Here is a 17305-nt window from a genome sequence, read left to right on the forward strand (position 1 = left end):
ATTAGTGGATTTGGCTATTCCAGCCACACCCGTTGCTGACAGGTGTATAAAATTGAGCACACCGCCATGCAATCTCCATAGACAAACATTGGCAGTAGAATGGTCTTACTGAAGAGCTCAGTGACTTTTAACGAGGCACCGTCATAAGATGCCACCTTTCCAACAAGTCAGTTTGTGGAAACGTCTAGGAGCAACAACGGCTCAACTGCGAAATAGTAGGCCACACAAGCTCACAGAACGGGACCGCTGAAGCGCGTAAATCGCCTGTCCACGGTTGCAACACTCACTACCCAGTTCCAAACTGCCTCTGGAAGCAATGTCAGCACAATAACTGTTCGTCAGGAGCTTAAAGGAATGGGTTTCCATGGCCGAGCAGTCGCACACAAGCCTAAGATCACCATGCGCAATGCCAAGAGTCGGCTGGAGAAATAATGGTCTGAGGGTGTTTTTCATGGTTCGGGCTAGGCCCCTTAGTTCCAGTGAAGGGAAATCTTAACGCTAAGGCATACGATTACATTCTAGACAATTCTGTGCTTCCAACTTCATGGCAACAGTTTGGGGAAGGCCCTTTCCTGTTTCAGCAAGACAATTCCCCCGTGCACAAATCGAGGTCTATACAGAAATGGTTTGTCGAGATCGGTTTGGAAGAACTTGACTGGCCTGCACAGAGCCCTGACCTCAACCCCATCGAACACCTTTGGGATGAATTAGAACGCCAATTGTGAGCCAGGCCTAATCGCCCAACATCAGTGCTCGACCTCACTAATGCTCTTGTGTCTGAATGGAAGCAAGTCCCCGCAGAAATGTTCCAACATCTAGTGGAAAGCCTTCCCAGAAGAGTGGAGGCTGTTATAGCAGCAAAGGGGGAACCAACTCCATATTAATGCCCATGATTTTGGAATGAGATGTTCGACCAGCAGGTGTCCACACACTTTTGGTCATGTAGTGTATATATCCTACCTCACAACACAGACATAGTCTCCAGCATCGTCCATCTCAATGTTAAACATCCACAGTGTCTTCCCCTGCACCAAAGTTCTTCCTGTCTCCCTGGTCAGCATTCTCCCAGTCCTTTGGTTGTACCATGAGATGTTATAGGGGACGTTGAGGTAGTCGAACACGTTGGGGGCTAACAGGGTGGAGGTCAACATGGCGGCATCGCCCGGGACTGAAAAGATCCGCTCAAACTCTCGTCCATAGTCCTTACAGAGCTCTGTACACCAAGAGTGCATAGAGTGAAGACAAACATGCGGCACAGAGACTATTTGAGGCCCCCCTTGAAGAATGTTGATGCACACAAAATGAATGTGGTTTTGTAAATTATGCAATTATTATACTGTGTGTCATGTAAGTATAGATTTTGTACAGAGATGGTCCCTTCAAAAATACAACTTTTTAGAACAGGGTTTCCCAAACTCGGTCCTGGGGCCCCGCCTGGGTACATGTTTTGGTTTTTGCCCTAGCACTACACAGCTGATTCAAATAATCAAAGCTTGATAATGAGGTGGTTATTTGAATCAGCCGTGTAGTGCTAGGGCGAAAACCAAAACGTGCACCCAGGGGGGGCCCCAGGACCGAGTTTGAGAAACCCTGTTTTAGGACACCAATAAACATGCACACAGATACTGTATTTGCACAGTTGCTGTATCAAATACTAATTCCATCAACACCCACCAGAGGTCAAAGTTGAGTCATCACAAAGTGAAGGGCCATGTTTCAGATTATAGTTAGGGCTGTTAAATTCAATTGAGCCAGTTTGGGTAATTCAAACCGTGCTTCAAGCTGTCCTCATAACTATTGCTTGATTGATTGATTAATGTCTGACTGGAAGTCTTCGGTGAAGTGTGTCCTACTTACCTCCTACAGCCTTGGAGCTGCCAGTGAGACAGAGGAGTGAGAAGAGGAAGATCTGCAACATCTGACTCCAATCCATAGCTGAAACAGAGAGACACAGTGAACACAGGGAACACTCATTACCAAAGCAACACTGAACAATAAGCTCAAACAAACCAACAGAATCCAACAGGACACTTCATAACATTGTTCAAAATCCTCACAAAGTGAAACGATCACACACAAAAAAGTATAATTCCGCTTCCCAACCTTCCACTTAATCCCTCACTTGTCAACTGAATCTCCTACACAAACACACCATAGGCAATCTGGGGCAGGCCTTTACGGAAAACCAATAATATTTAACTACAGGAGTCACCATGGTAAGGCAGGCAGGCAGGATAATATCTCATGCCTAGAGGGCCAGACACATTCCCCAGTCCACCACAGGAAGACTGGCTGACTAACTTACTGGGGACATCTCCAGGGCTCTGCTGGTAACTGGATGAGTAAAGCTAAGACATAAAATAACAAAAACCGAGAGAGAATATGATCAGCAGGGGTCAGCAACCCCCACCCTAGAGTGCTACCCGGCTGCACCTGATTTTACTAGCTGCTCAATAGGATGTTGATTAATTGAATTGTGTGTTATAGCAGGGTTAAAGCAAAAGCCTGCATACCCAGTAGCTGTCCAGGAGAAGGGTTGGCCAGCCCTGGATTGATGATACTGTGTGGCCTAAGAGTCATGAAGTCAGTCAGGGTTGTGAAGGCTTAACTGCCTGATTCCAGCTGGTCTAGATTGACTCACTACATGACTATATAGTACATTTCAATCCCCTTCTATAATAGAAGCTTGCCTCTTTGTTAAGGGGAAATGGTTGGTTGACTGGCCATTTCATACTGTCTGACAGACACACTTCACAGTGGAGGTGTTTAACTGTATAACTGTAAGCCAGCTGTTATAACAACTAAGTTATCAACTAATGAGGTGTCAAACTACTTATGTCTACTTGTAATGAGAGTGATATCACATGTACATTCTGCAACTAAAGGAGTTTCTGAAGTTTTGTTCAATATCTTTGCTTTATATTGTGTACCAGCATGGTCTCTATTCTGGATAATGTGCCATTGGCGATATGCTACATTAATAAAGCTGTGCCTTGAAAGAAGTACTCCAACGGGTCGGCAACAGGCGGCCAAAAGCGGCCCGCGAGTGTCCCCCCCCCCCCAAAGTTGAGTTAAAAAAAAATATACAAAACAATAATCAACATGAATTCAGCTAAAAATGAGTTTCATTTACGAAATCTGTTCCCAAGTATTCCCACAAATAAAAAAAAAGAAACATCCCACTGGGCAAAAACGGGTTGAATCAACGTTGTTTCCACATCATTTCAACCAAAAAATTTAATGTGACGACGTTGAATCAACGTGGAAAACTGATTGGATAAAAAAAAAAGTAATCAACGTAAAGGAATTAAAACAACATTTGTTGCCAACTTTTAACCAACATAAATCCAATGACATGGTGACATTTGTAAATTTCACGTTGAATTCAAGCTAGTTCAAATCAAATCAAATAAAATTTGATTTGCCACATGCGCCAAATACAACAGGTGTAGACATTACCGTGAAATGCTTATTTACAGCCTGTCATGGGCTGATGTAGATGTGGTGTAGGAGTCAGGCGCAGGACACAGAAGCTTAGTCCAACAGACTTTACTAGTCAAAACTAGGCAAATACAAATAACAGCCTCGACACAAAACAGAGGCGAGCGATTACGCAAACTGTGCGTAAACTACAAAACAACAAATCAGAGAAAAACACGCAGCACCAACGGACAGGCGGACAATAACACACAAACTCACAAACACAAAGCAGGAAACTTATAGGACACATAATCAGACACAAACGGACACAGGTGCAACAGACAGACCAAACCAATCAAACATCGAAACATCTAACGGTGGTAGCTAGTACTCCGGGGATGACGAACGCCGAAGCCTGCCCGAGCAAGGAGGAGGAGCAGCCTCGGCAGAATCCGTGACAGTACCCCCCCCCCCTTGACGCGCGGCTCCAGCCGTGCGCCGACCCCGGCCTCGGGGACGACCAGGAGGACGCGAAGCAGGGCGTGTGGGATGACCACGGTGGAACTCATCCTGGTTCACACGTTCTACCTGCCCATTGCTCTCCGGGTGGTACCCCGAGGTAAGGCTCACTGAGACCCCCAAACGCTCCATGAACGCCCTCCAGACTCTGGAGGTGAACTGGGGACCTCGATCAGACACTATGTCCTCGGGTACCCCGTAGTGCCGAAAGACGTGGGTGAATAGTGCCTCAGCGGTCTGTAGGGCAGTAGGGAGACCCGGCATAGGGAGGAGACGACAGGCCTTAGAGAACCAATCCACAACGACCAGAATAGTGGTATTCCCCTGCGAGGGGGGAAGGTCTGTAACTAAATCCACCGAGAGGTGAGACCAGGGTTGTTGTGGAACGGGCAGGGGTTGTAACTTTCCCCTGGGCAGGTGTCTAGGCGCCTTACACTGGGCGCACACCGAGCAGGAGGAGACATAAACCCTCACATCCCTGGCTAACGTTGGCCACCAGTACTTAGAGCTAAGACAGTGCACTGTCCGGCCAATACCTGGATGTCCAGAGGAGGGTGACGTGTGAGCCCAATAAATCATTCGATCCCGAACCTCGAGCGGAACGTACGTCCGACCCACAGGACACTGTGGAGGACTAGGGTTGGTACGCAACGCCCGCTCGATTTCCGCATCGACCTCCCATACTACCGGTGCCACCAGACAAGACTCCGGCAGTATGGGAGTGGGCTCAACGGACCTCTCCTCTGTGTCATACCGCCGGGAGAGAGCGTCTGCCTTACCATTCTGGGACCCAGGGATGTACGTGATTTTAAATACGAACCGGGCTAGGAACATGTTCCACCGCGCCTGACGAGGGTTCAATCTCCTAGCTGCCCGGATGTACTCCAGGTTACGGTGGTCAGTCAAAATGAGGAAAGGGTGTTGAGCCCCCTCAAGCCAACGCCTCCACACCTTTAGGGCCTGTACCACGGCTAACAGCTCCCTGTCCCCTACGTCATAATTTCGCTCCGCCGGGCTGAGCTTCTTAGAGTAAAAAGCACAGGGGCGGAGTTTAGGTGGCGTGCCGGACCGTTGCGATAGTATGGCCCCAATACCGGCCTCTGACGCGTCCACCTCTACCTGAAACGGTAAAGCGGGATCCGGATGCGCCAGCACCGGAGCCGAAGTAAACAGGTCCTTCAGTCTCCCAAAAGCCCTGTCCGCCTCAGCTGACCACTGCAACCGCACCGGACCCACCTTCAAAAGAGACGTTATGGGAGCTGCCACCTGTCCAAAACCCCGGATAAACCTCTGGTAGTAATTGGCAAAACCCAAAAACTGCTGCACCTCTTTAACCGTGGTTGGGGTTTGCCAATTACGCACGGCTGACACACGGTCAACCTCCATCTTTACCCCTGACGCGGACAACTGATAACCCAAAAAGGAGACCAACTCCTGGAAAAACAGACATTTCTCTGCCTTGACATACAGGTCGTGCTCCAACAGCCTCCTCAACACTCAGCGCACCAGAGCTACATGCTCGGCTCGGGTAGAAGAGTACACAAGAATGTCATCAATGTACACGACCACACCCTGCCCCTGCATGTCCCGGAAGATCTCATCCACGAAGGATTGGAAGACTGAAGGAGCATTCATCAACCCGTATGGCATGACGAGATACTCGTAATGACCCGAGGTGGTACTAAATGCTGTCTTCCATTCATCGCCCTCCCTAATGCGCACCAAGTTGTACGCGCTCCTGAGGTCCAGGTTTGTGAAGAAACGCGCTCCGTGCAATGATTCCGTCATAGTCGCAATCAGAGGGAGTGGATAACTGTATTTCACAGTGATCTGATTGAGACTACGGTAATCAATGCACGGGCGCAACCCTCCATCCTTTTTCTTCACAAAAAAGAAGCTCGAGGACGCAGGGGAAGTGGAGGGCCGTATGTATCCTTGTCTCAGAGATTCGGCTATGTAAGTCTCCATAGCCCTTTTCTCCTCTTGAGACAGAGGATACACATGGCTCCGCGGAAGCGCTGCTCCTGCCTGGAGGTTTATCGCACAGTCCCCCTGTCTATGCGGGGGCAACTGCGTCGCCCTCGATTTACAGAACACGAGTGCCAAATCCTCATACTCAGGGGGAATGTGCATTGCGGGCACCTGGTTTGGACTCTCCACCGAGGTCGCCCCTACGGAAACACCTAGACATCTCCCCACACACTGGGCAGACCACTCCATAAGAGCTCTCTGTGGCCACGAAATAGTAGGATCATGGGTGATTAACCAGGGAAGCCCCAGCACCACGGGATACGCAGGAGAGTCGATCAGATATAACTGAATGGTCTCCTCATGACCCCCCTGCATAGTCATCTTAAGTGGTGCTGTGACTTCTCTAATCAACCCCGACCCCAGCGGCCGGCTGTCTAGGGCATGGACAGGGAAGGGGACTTCCACCGGCCGGAGGGGAATTCCTAACCTAGAACAAAATTTACGATCCACAAAATTCCCAGCTGCGCCTGAATCTACTAGCGCCTTATGCTGGGAATGAGGTGCCACCTGTGGAAATCTCACAGGTATACATAGTTGAACAACAGAGAGCTCTGGGTAAGTGGGGCGCCTACTCACCTGAAATGACTCCCAAGTGCATGACCTGTTGTCCCCTCTCCCAGGAGACCCTCCCCAGCACCTAGCCGCAGTGTGCCCTCCACGGCCACAGTTGGTGCAGGGGACGGCCCCCCTCGGGTTCTCTCTCCTCCTCTCTCTAGCGCCAGCACCCCCGAGCTCCATAGGAATCGGCTCGGAGGCGCTGGAGGATGGAATGGACGACCCCCATTCGGGACGTCCGCGGGTAGCCAGCAGGGTGTCGAGACGGATGGACATGTCCACCAACTGGTCGAAAGATAGGTTGGTGTCCCTGCAGGCCAGCTCACGACGAACGTCCTCACGTAGGCTGCATCGATAGTGGTCGATGAGGGCCCTCTCATTCCACCCCGTATCCGCCGCTAGAGTCCGGAACTCCAGGGCGAAATCCTGTGCACTCCTCTTCCCCTGTCGGAGGTGGAACAGACGCTCCCCCGCCGCCTTCCCCTCAGGTGGATGGTCGAACACTGCCCTGAAGCGGCGGGAGAACTCCGAGTAGGTGATGGTGGCGGCGTCTATTCCCCTCCATTCGGCGTTGGCCCACTCCAACGCCTTGCCGGAGAGACAGGAGATGAGGGCGGAGACGCTCTCGTATCCCGAGGGCGCCGGGTGTATGGTGGCCAGGTAGAGTTCCACCTGCAGGAGGAACCCCTGAACCCGGCTGCGGTACCATCATATGCCCTCGGGAGCGAGAGCCGAATACCACTGGGTTCCGGTGCTGGGAGAGGAGGACTGGCCGATGGTGATGGTAAGGTGTGCGGAGGTGTGGGCACCTCTCCGGTGACCAAACGGCGCAGAGTGTTAGACACCTCGTTCATGGCGGCCCCAAGTTGCCGGATCATGGTGTCCTGATCGCTGATCCGTTCCTCCAGGGACTTGGGTGCCGCCGCTGCTCCTGCTGACTCCATAGGGGTGTGTTATTCTGTCATGGGCTGATGTAGATGTGGTGTAGGAGTCAGGCGCAGGACACAGACTTTACTAGTCAAAACTAGGCAAATACAAATAACGGCCTCGACACAAAACAGAGGCGAGCGATTACGCAAACTGTGCGTAAACTACAAAACAATAAATCAGAGAAAAACACGCAGCACCAACGGACAGGCGGACAATAACACACAAACTCACAAACACAAAGCAGGAAACTTATAGGACACATAATCAGACACAAACGGACACAGGTGCAACAGACGGACCAAACCAATCAAACATCGAAACATCTAACGGTGGTAGCTAGTACTCCGGGGACGACGAACGCCGAAGCCTGCCCGAGCAAGGAGGAGGAGCAGCGTCGGCAGAATCCGTGACACAGCCCTTAACCAACAATGCATTTCATTTTTTATAAAAAAGTTAAATAAAACAACAACAACAAAAAAGTGTTGAGAAAAAAATAGCAAAAGTAAAATAATATAACAGTAGGGAGGCTATATACAGGGGGGTACCGGTGCAGAGTCAATGTGCTGGGGCACCGGCTAGTTGAGGTAGTTGAGGTAATATGTACATGTGGGTAGAGTTAAAGTGACTATGCATAAATCATTAACAGAGTAGCAGCAGCGTAAAAACATGGGGTGGGGGTGGGGGAGCAGTGCAAATAGTCCAGGTAGCCATGATTAGCTGTTCAGGAGTCTTATGGCTTGGGGGTAGAAGCTGTTGAGAAGCCATTTGGACCTAGACTTGGCACTCCGGTACTGCTTGCTGTGCGATAGCAGAGAGAACAGTCTATGACTAGGGTGGCTGGAGTCTTTGACAATTTTGAGGGCCTTCCTCTGACACCGCCTGGTATAGAGGTCCTGGATGGCAGGAAGCTTGGCCCCAGTGATGTACTGGGCCATACGCACTACCCTCTGTAGTGCCTTGCGGTCGGAGGCCGAGCAGTTGCCATACCAGGCGGTGATGCAACCAGTCAAGATGCTCTCGATGGTGCAGCTGTAGAAAATTTTGAGGATCTAAGGACCCATGCCAAATCTTTTCAGTCTCCTGAGGGGGAATAGGCTTTGTCGTGCCCTCTTCACGACTGTCTTGGTGTGTTTGGACCATGATAGTTTGTTGGTGATGTGGACACCAAGGAACTTGAAGCTCTCAACCTGTTCCACTAAAGCCCCGTCGATGAGAATGGGGGCGTGCTCAGTCCTCTTTTTTTTCCTGTAGTCCACAATCATCTCCTTTGTCTTGGTCACGTTGAGGGAGAGGTTGTTATCCTGGCACCACACGGCCAGGTCTCTGACCTCCTCCCTATAGGTTCTTCTCGTTGTCGGTGATCAGGCTTACCACTGTTGTGTCGTCGGCAAACTTAATGATGGTGTTGGAGTCGTGCCTGGCCATGCAGTCATGGGTGAACTTGTAGTACAGGAGGGGACTGAGCACGCACCCCTGAGGGGCCCCCGTGTTGAGGATCAGTGTGGCAGATGTGTTGTTACCAACCCTTACCACCTGGGGGCGGCCCGTCAGGAAGTCCAGGATCCAGTTGCAGAGGGAGGTGTTTAGTCCCAGGATCCTTAGCTTAGTGATGAGCTTTGAGGGCACTATGGTGTTGAATGCTGAGCTGTAGTCAATGAATAGCATTCTCACGTAGGTGTTCCTCTTGTCCAGGTGGGAAAGGGCAGTGTGGAGTGCAATAGAGATTGCATCATCTGTGGATCTGTTGGGGCGGTATGCAAATTGGAGTGGGTCTAGGGTTTCTGGGATAATGGTGTTGATGTGAGCCATGACCAGCCTTTCAAAGAACTTCATGGCTACAGACGTCAGTGCTACGGGTCGGTAGTCATTTAGGCAGGTTATCTTAGTGTCCTTGGGCACGGGGTCTATGGTGGTCTGCTTGAAACATGTTGGTATTACAGACTCAGTCAGGGACATGTTGAAAATGTCAGTGAAGACACTTGCCAATTGGTCAGCACATGCTCAGAGTACACGTCCTGGTAATCCGTCTTGCCCTGCGGCCTTGTGAATGTTGACCTGCTTAAAAGTCTTACTCACATCGGCTACGGAGAGCGTGATCACATAGTCATCCGGAACAGCTGGTGCTCTCTTTAGCTCGTCTGGTAGGCTTGTGTCACTGGGCAGCTCGCGGCTGTGCTTCCCTTTGTATTCTGTAATCGTTTTCAAGCCCTGCCACATCCGACGAGCGTCAGAGCCGGTGTAGTACGATTCAATCTTAGTCCTGTATTGACTCTTTGCCTGTTTGATGGTTCGTCGGAGGGCATAGCGGGATTTCTTATAAGCATCTGGGTTAGAGTCCCGCTCCTTGAAAGCGGCAGCTCTACCCTTTAGCTCAGTGCGGATGTTGCCTGTAATCCATGGCTTCTGGTTAGGGTATGTACGTACGGTCACTGTGGGGACGACGTCATCGATGTACTTATTGATGAAGCCAGTGACTGATGTGGTGTACTCCTCAATGCTATCTGAAGAATCCCGGAACATGTTCCAGTCTGTGCTAGCAAAACAGTCCTGTAGCTTAGCATCTGCGTCATCTGACCACTTTTTTATTAGCCGAGTCACTGGTGCTTCCTGCTTTAGTTTTTTCTTATAAGCAGGAATCAGGACGATAGAGTTATGGTCAGATTTGCCAAATGGAGGGCGAGGGAGAGCTTTGTATGCGTCTCTGTGTGTGGAGTAAAGGTGGTCTAGAGTTATTTTTTTCCTCTGGTTCCACATTTAACATGCTGGTAGAAATTAGGTAGAACGGATTTGAGTTTCCCTGCATTAAAGTCCTCGGCCACTAGGAGCGCTGCCTCTGGATGAGCGTTTTCCTGTTTACTTATGGCCTTATACAGCTCATTGAGTGCAATTTTAATGCCAGCATTGGTTTGTGGTGGTAAAAATACAGCTATGAAAAATATAGATGAAAACTGTCTTGGTAAATAGTGTGGTCTACAGCTTATCATAAGATACTCTACCTCAGGCGAGCAAAACCTTGAGACTTCCTTAGTATTTGATTTTGTGCACCAGCTGTTGTTTACAAATATACACAGACCGCCACCCCTTGTCTTACCGGAGTCAGCCGTTCTATCCTGCCGGTGTAGCGTATATCCCGTCAGCTGTATGTTGTCCATGTCGTCGTTCAGCCACGACTCGGTGAAACATAAGATATTACAGTTTTTTATGTCCCGTTGATAGGATAACCGTAATCGTAGGTCATCTAATTTATTTTCAAATGATTGAACATTGGCTAATAGGATTGATGGAAGAGGCAGTTTACTCGCTCGCCGTCGGATCCTTACAAGGCACCCTGACCTACGTCCACGATATCTCCGTCTCTTTCTCCTGCGAATGACAGGGATTTGGGACTTGTCAGGTGTCTGTAGGATATCCTTCGCATTCGACTCGTTGAAGAAAAAATATTAGTCCAATACGAGGTGAGTAATCGCTGTCCTGATATCCAGAAGCTCTTTTTGGTTATAAGAGACGATGGCAGAAACATTATTTACAGAATAAATTACAAATAACGTGAAAAAACACACATAATAGTACAATTGGTTAGAGGGCTGTAAAACGGCAGCCATCTTCTCCGGCACCATCTCAGTAAGTTGGCAACTCAAACAAATGTAAATCAAAACTAGATGTTGAACTGACGCCTATGCCCAGTGGGATGTGACTGTGACGAGTACTGAGGATATGAAGAGGCAGGACGCAACAAGGTAAAGGTTTACTTAACAATGAGAAAGAGAATAACAAGGCGCGAGTAAACAACACAACGCTAAGAATTACACACAACAATGACTGAACAGTTCAGGGCTATATAGTGGTGGTGATGAGATGAGGTGCAGGTGCGCTGGAGGTGATTAGGGTGCGTTGGGTTTCCATTCCTGTGTTGCCGGGGTGGTGCACTCAGACCGGTGGCTCAGTAGACCGGCGAATCAGAGCGCCGGAGGGGAGCAACGGGAGGAGATGTGACAGTGACAGTGTCTCAATGTAATCAAGGTATGAAATTATTGTTCTTTTCAAATACAATCTCTTTATGGGCTTAGTTTGGGTCAATTTGCAGTGTACAAATTATTATTATTATGTTCCGGCCCCCCGACCATCCGCTCCAACAAAAACCTGCCCACGGCTGAATCTAGTTGCCTACCTCTGCACTACAGGATATGGAAACAAGAGTGGTAGTAGGCGCCAGAATCTTATCGGCGTGGTGTCGACCACCATGATTGGTGGTGCAATACAGGAAATGCTTTCTCTGCCCTATCTACCTCTCAGCACATCCACAGGAAAACACACTGATATAGATATTACAGCTAACTGATAAGAAAGAAAGAAATAGCAAAAGGTGTACACAGACTGAGAATTAAAATGAATTGTGCCAACAAACAGAAATAAATAGGTTTGATAAACATTATCAGGTTAGATTAGTTTAGTATCAAAGAAACAATAGGAGTTCCAGTATTCCAGTACACCTAGTTTAGAGAGAGGAAATACAACTGAAAACATGTTGAAGTAGAACCACTTAGCAGTCTTGGTTTTGCAGAAAACAGGGGAATGGAAAGAAAAATGTATAAATATCAAATAATGGGAAATAAAAATATCCTGGAGTGGGAGGAGGAGGAGGAGGAGGAGGGAGGAGGGGGTAATGACAGTGCTGGCTGGGACAGGCACAGACAGAGTGGAGTGTGGGAAGAGAGAGGATAGGACTAGGCGTAGGAGGGACATGCAGGATACAGGGGCCAAGGGTTGTGACTCACTAACCGTCAGAAACCTTGTCTGAACAAGTTCTGTCTTGTTTTGCTTCTTTATTTGACTGAAGGGGGTTGGTTCCACTATGGATTCAGACATATCCAGTAATAGACTCTGGCACTTTCACATTTCCTGTACTTTAAGATTCACTCTAGGGTAAAATAGGGCATCAACTTTCATGGCCATTTCCAACCCGTCCAAAAACACACCCAGTGTCGTGTTCAGTAGGGCACAGCGTAACATAATGTTTTGCATAATAAAACAAACATTTGTGTTCTTTTTGGGCAAGGTCAGGTAATAACTGGCCATTTAAAAAATGTATATATCCTACTGAACAAGTCCCAGGTGTAGAACAGAACATGCTCACGTGGTAAAAAGTACCTGCTGTGGTGGTGCAAGAGCCCTTAACTGAACACATTTGTGAAATGTGTGATTACATAACGTCAAACGGCCAGAGCAGGGCTGTTTAGTTTAGTTTACTCTGGGTACACAGTGAGTGGTGCTGTTTGTCATAACAGACACAACATAGCCAGTTGGACTTTTACCGTCAGTTTTCAGGGCCGAAGTTACGAGAAATGACAAGAAAAAAGGGAGCATGAACCCTCTTGCATCTGCCAGAGTACCCAACCTCTACACAACAAGTGTACATAACCTCTACACAACCTCTACACAACACGCATACACAAAAACTACACAACATCTGTACACAACTTCTACCCAAATGTTTACACAACCTCTACACTACATGTGTACACAACCTCTACACAACATGTGTACACAACCTATAAACAACATATAAACAACCTATACACAACATCTGCACAACACCTGTAAACAACACCCTCATGATCTACTCTTAAAACGTTGACCAAAACTGGGTTTCAAAAGACAACTACTGCATATGTGAAGGATTGTGTGTTGCATGAAGAGTTTTTATGAGTACTGTAGTGTATGACAATATTGTACTAGCTGTGATTTGAAACTGTCACCGTAGGTCAATGTCTCAGCTGCCTGTAAGTCATTATAGATAACCTAATATCAGAGTTAAAAGATAAAGCAGTTTGCAGATTAAATGTTTGCTCAGCAATGTGAGCAAGTATGACATGAATGGGCTAATCTAAAAGGGTGTCATTCTACTGTGTCTGAAAGCTAATCGAGAAAAATTATACAGTGACCAGAACATACCTGCAAAGAATCTACAGCCGCGACACGCATTGGCTTGTTCACATAGGGCACACGCCCTGCTACAAGGTGGGGATAATTGACAACAAGCACTCTCACCTACAGTATATTTACTGTACCTAACTGTGTTGTTTCAACGTATCTGGGGGAAAACACTTTTTTATTTTTTTATTCATCTTTATGTATCAACCATTATCATGATTGGATCAGAGAGACAGAAGGGTCCTGTGGGAATATCCAGATATTGAGATGATGGAAGGCAACTCAATGTGACAGACTGTCGGAAGCTTGGTAATCACTCCCAATGGCCTTTATATCCCAAAGAAATGGCCACTTAACGTCTTCAGTTCACTTACTACAGTAACGATGTCTGCCTATTGAAATGGATGGCGGGAAAGCTCTCTCGTGAGACGAGGCAGGTAGCTTAGTGGTTAAGAGCATTGTGCCAGTAACCGAAAGTTCGCTGGTTCTAATCCCCGAGCCGACTAGGTGAAAAATCTGTCGATGTGCCCTTGAGCAAGGCACTTAACCCTAATTGCTCCTGTAAGTCGCTCTGGATAAGTGCGTCTGCTAAATGACTTAAATGTTAAATGTGAATCTCACAATGAATCTGATAAATGATGTTAGAGATGTGATTGACTAAAACAAAGAGCAGATTTGGTCTGGGGGGAAAGCAAGCAGACTACAAAACAAGAAAACGCAACTCACAAAACAACATCAAGAAGAACATCAACACATTACAAAAAAGTCAACTAACTGATTGAATCCTAGTCAATACTCTACTCCTATGTCAACCACACACACCACTAGACAATACCAGAAATTCCACTCCTGGGGTTGACAGTTTAAGCCGGTTGCTCATCAGTCATCACACAAGGCCACAACTCTGCATGCGTGAACATACAAAGTACAAACTAGGAACCACTAACACATTCTTAGCACTATAGCAAAGCACATGGTAAGATAGATAAGGCTAATCTTTCTTGCACACATAGCACAAATGCCTGATTGAGGAATTCATTTGTGGAGGGTATCCAAGGCTTCAAAACAATGCTCTCCAAGCAAAACAATGACAACAGGAAGTGTGCCATTTGTGGTAAGAGTTACAACACCATGAGGGAGTTCCTAAAAATCCTGAAATCTCAAAGATTATTAATCTTGCAAGAAACAAATGGTTAAAGTTATATTCTGTACCTATCACTGGTTAACCTATGCAGGATTCTTTAGTAGCATTCTTTTTTACATATGATGCTTCAGTCACAAAAACAGAGGGAATGTCCTCACCTATCCGCACTGCAGGGATCCACACAGGAGCGGTTGCAAAAGAGCGAAAGGAAGCCTGTGTTCTCTTTAGGAGTCCAGCCTAGAGAGGAAGCCTGGCTTGACCTCAGCAGGAGGTCCTGGGATGAAGCTCAACCAATGATATCACAGTAGCTGCATCACAGGGACTACAAGCATTATCCACACAAATTCATTCTGAACCATTAGAGGGCCTCTAGGCAGAGCTGCATGCTGGGGACTAGTTAAAGAGCCAGTGCAGTTGCGTGACCACAAGGAGCCCAACGGTGGAGTTGCTACTTGGTAGCCAGGTGAGCCTTATCACATAGCTGCTGGACCATTCTAAAATCCATAACGTTTTACTCTTAGTGCCTTGTGGATTTCTTCACATTTTATTGTGTTACAAAGTGGGACTAAAATGGATTTAATTGTCATTTTTTGTCAAGAATCTATACAAATTACTCTATAATGTCAAAGTGGAAGATATATATTTTTTAAGATACAAAATTCATAACTAAAATATAGTCATTGCGTAAGTATTCAGTCCCTTTATTTAGGCAAGCCTAAATTAGTTCAGGAGTCAAATTTGGCTCAACAAATCACATAATAAGTTACAAGCAAACCATATGGACATGAAAATGATCGGAGAGGTTGAGGGTAGAGGAAGTTCAGGAGTAAAAACAAACAAAATAGAACTATTGTAAAATTGACTGTGTCCATAAAATGAATATATTATGTATAAGCTGGAAGTAGAGCCTTAGCGTTGTTGTTCACTAGTTTACTCCAATTAGGGGAGGGGTGGTAGGGTTAGAAAGTAATAAAGGAAAAAATATATTTTTAAAGGGTATGTATATACACTACCAGTCAAAAGTTTGGACACTCCAACTATTTTTACAATTTCTTACATTGTAGAATAATAGTGAAGACATCAAAACTATGAAATAACACATATGGAATCATGTAGTAACCAAAAAAGTGTTAAACAAATCAAAATATATTTTATATTTGAGATTCTTCAAATACCCACCCTTTGCCTTGATGACAGCTTTGCACACGCTTGGCATTATCTCAACCAGCTTCATGAGGTAGTCACCTGGAATGCATTTCACTTAAAAGTTAATTTGTGGAATTTCTTTCCTTCTTAATGCGTTTTAGCCAATCAGTTGTGTTGTGACAAGGTAGGGGGGTATACAGAAGATAGCCCTATTTGGTAAAAGACCAAGTCCATATTATGTCAAGAACAGCTCAAATAAGCAAAGAGAAATGACAGTCCATCATTACTTTAAGACATGAAGGTCAGTCAATACGGAACATTTCAAGAACTTTGAACGTTTCTTCAAGTGCAGTCGCAAAAACAATCAAGCGCTATGATGAAACTGGCTCTCATGAGGACTGCCACAGGAATGGAAGACCCAGAGTTACCTCTGCTGCAGAGGATAAGTTAATTAGAGTTACAAGCCTCAGAAATTGCAGCCCAAATAAATGCTTCACAGAGTTCAAGTAACAGACACATCTCAACATCAACTGTTCAGAGGGGACTGTGTGAATCAGGCCTTCATGGTCGAATTGCTGCAAAGAAACAACTACTAAAGGACACCAATAATAAGAAGAGACCTGCTTGGGCCAAGAACTATGAGCAATGGACATTAGACTGGTGGAAATGTGTCCTTTGGTCTGGAGTCCAAATGTGAGATTTTTGGTTCCAACCACTGTGTCTTTGTGAGACGTGGTGTGGGTGAACGGACGATCTCCGCATTGTGTAGTTCCCACCATAAAGCATGGAGGAGGAGGTGTTATGGTGTGGGGGTGCTTTGTTGGTGACACTGTCTGTGATTTATTTAGAATTCAAGGCACACTTGACCAGCATGGCTACCACAGCATTCTGCAGCGATACGCCATCCCATCTGGTTTGGGGTTAGTGGGACTATCATTTGTTTTTCAACAGGACAATGACCCAACACACCTCCAGGCTGTGTAAGGGCTATTTTACCAAGAAGGAGAGTGATGGAGTGCTGCATCAGATGACCTGGCCTCCACAATCCCCCAACCTCAACCCAATTGAGATGGTTTGGGATGAGTCAGACGGCAGAGTAAAGGAAAAGCAGCCAACAAGTGCTCAGCATATGTGGGAACTCAATCAAGACTGTTGGAAAAGCATTCCAGGTGAAGCTGGTTGAGAGAATGCCAAGAGTGTGCGAAGCTGTCATCAAGGCAAAGGGTGGCTTTTTTGGTTACTTCATGATTCCATAAGTGTTATTTCATTGTTTTGATGCCTTCACTATTATTCTACAATGTAAAAAATACTAAAAATAAAGAAAAACCCTTGAATGAGTAGGTGTGTCCAAACTTTTGACGTAGTGTATATATACACTACCGTTCAAAAGTTTGGGGTCACTTAGAAATTGCCAAGAAACGGAAGATCTCGTACAATGCTGTGCACTACTCCCTCCACAGAACAGCGCAAACTGGCTCTAACCAGAATAGAAAGAGGAGTGGGAGGCCTCGGTGCACAACTGAGCAAGAGGACAAATACTGTACATTAGAGTGTCTAGTTTGAGAAACAGGCACCTCACAGGTCCTCAACTGGCAGCTTCATTAAATAGTATCCGCAAAACACCAGTCT

The 17305-nt window shown here is 46.8% G+C and overlaps 1 protein-coding gene across 2 annotated transcripts in view; it reads right to left on the reverse strand.

Moving 5' to 3' along the window:
- LOC311144058 (interleukin-1 receptor type 1) overlaps positions 1-17305 on the reverse strand; it is a 37309-nt gene that overhangs the window by 14599 nt on the left and 5405 nt on the right. The window contains exons 2-4 of one of the 2 annotated variants that reach the window (XM_084179998.1): positions 14689-14838; positions 1858-1935; positions 961-1213 (exon numbers count right to left, since the gene is read on the reverse strand). In XM_084179998.1, coding sequence (XP_084036124.1) covers positions 961-1213; positions 1858-1933 — 329 coding nt within the window. In that variant the 5' untranslated portion in view covers positions 1934-1935; positions 14689-14838. Of the gene's footprint in view, positions 1-960; positions 1214-1857; positions 1936-14688; positions 14839-17305 lie in introns of those variants that run through there. The other variant, XM_084179999.1, reaches the window with a different exon arrangement.

This window comes from Coregonus lavaretus, assembly GCF_964263955.1.
Source record: "Coregonus lavaretus genome assembly, chromosome: 16".
Taxonomy (NCBI): domain Eukaryota; kingdom Metazoa; phylum Chordata; class Actinopteri; order Salmoniformes; family Salmonidae; genus Coregonus; species Coregonus lavaretus.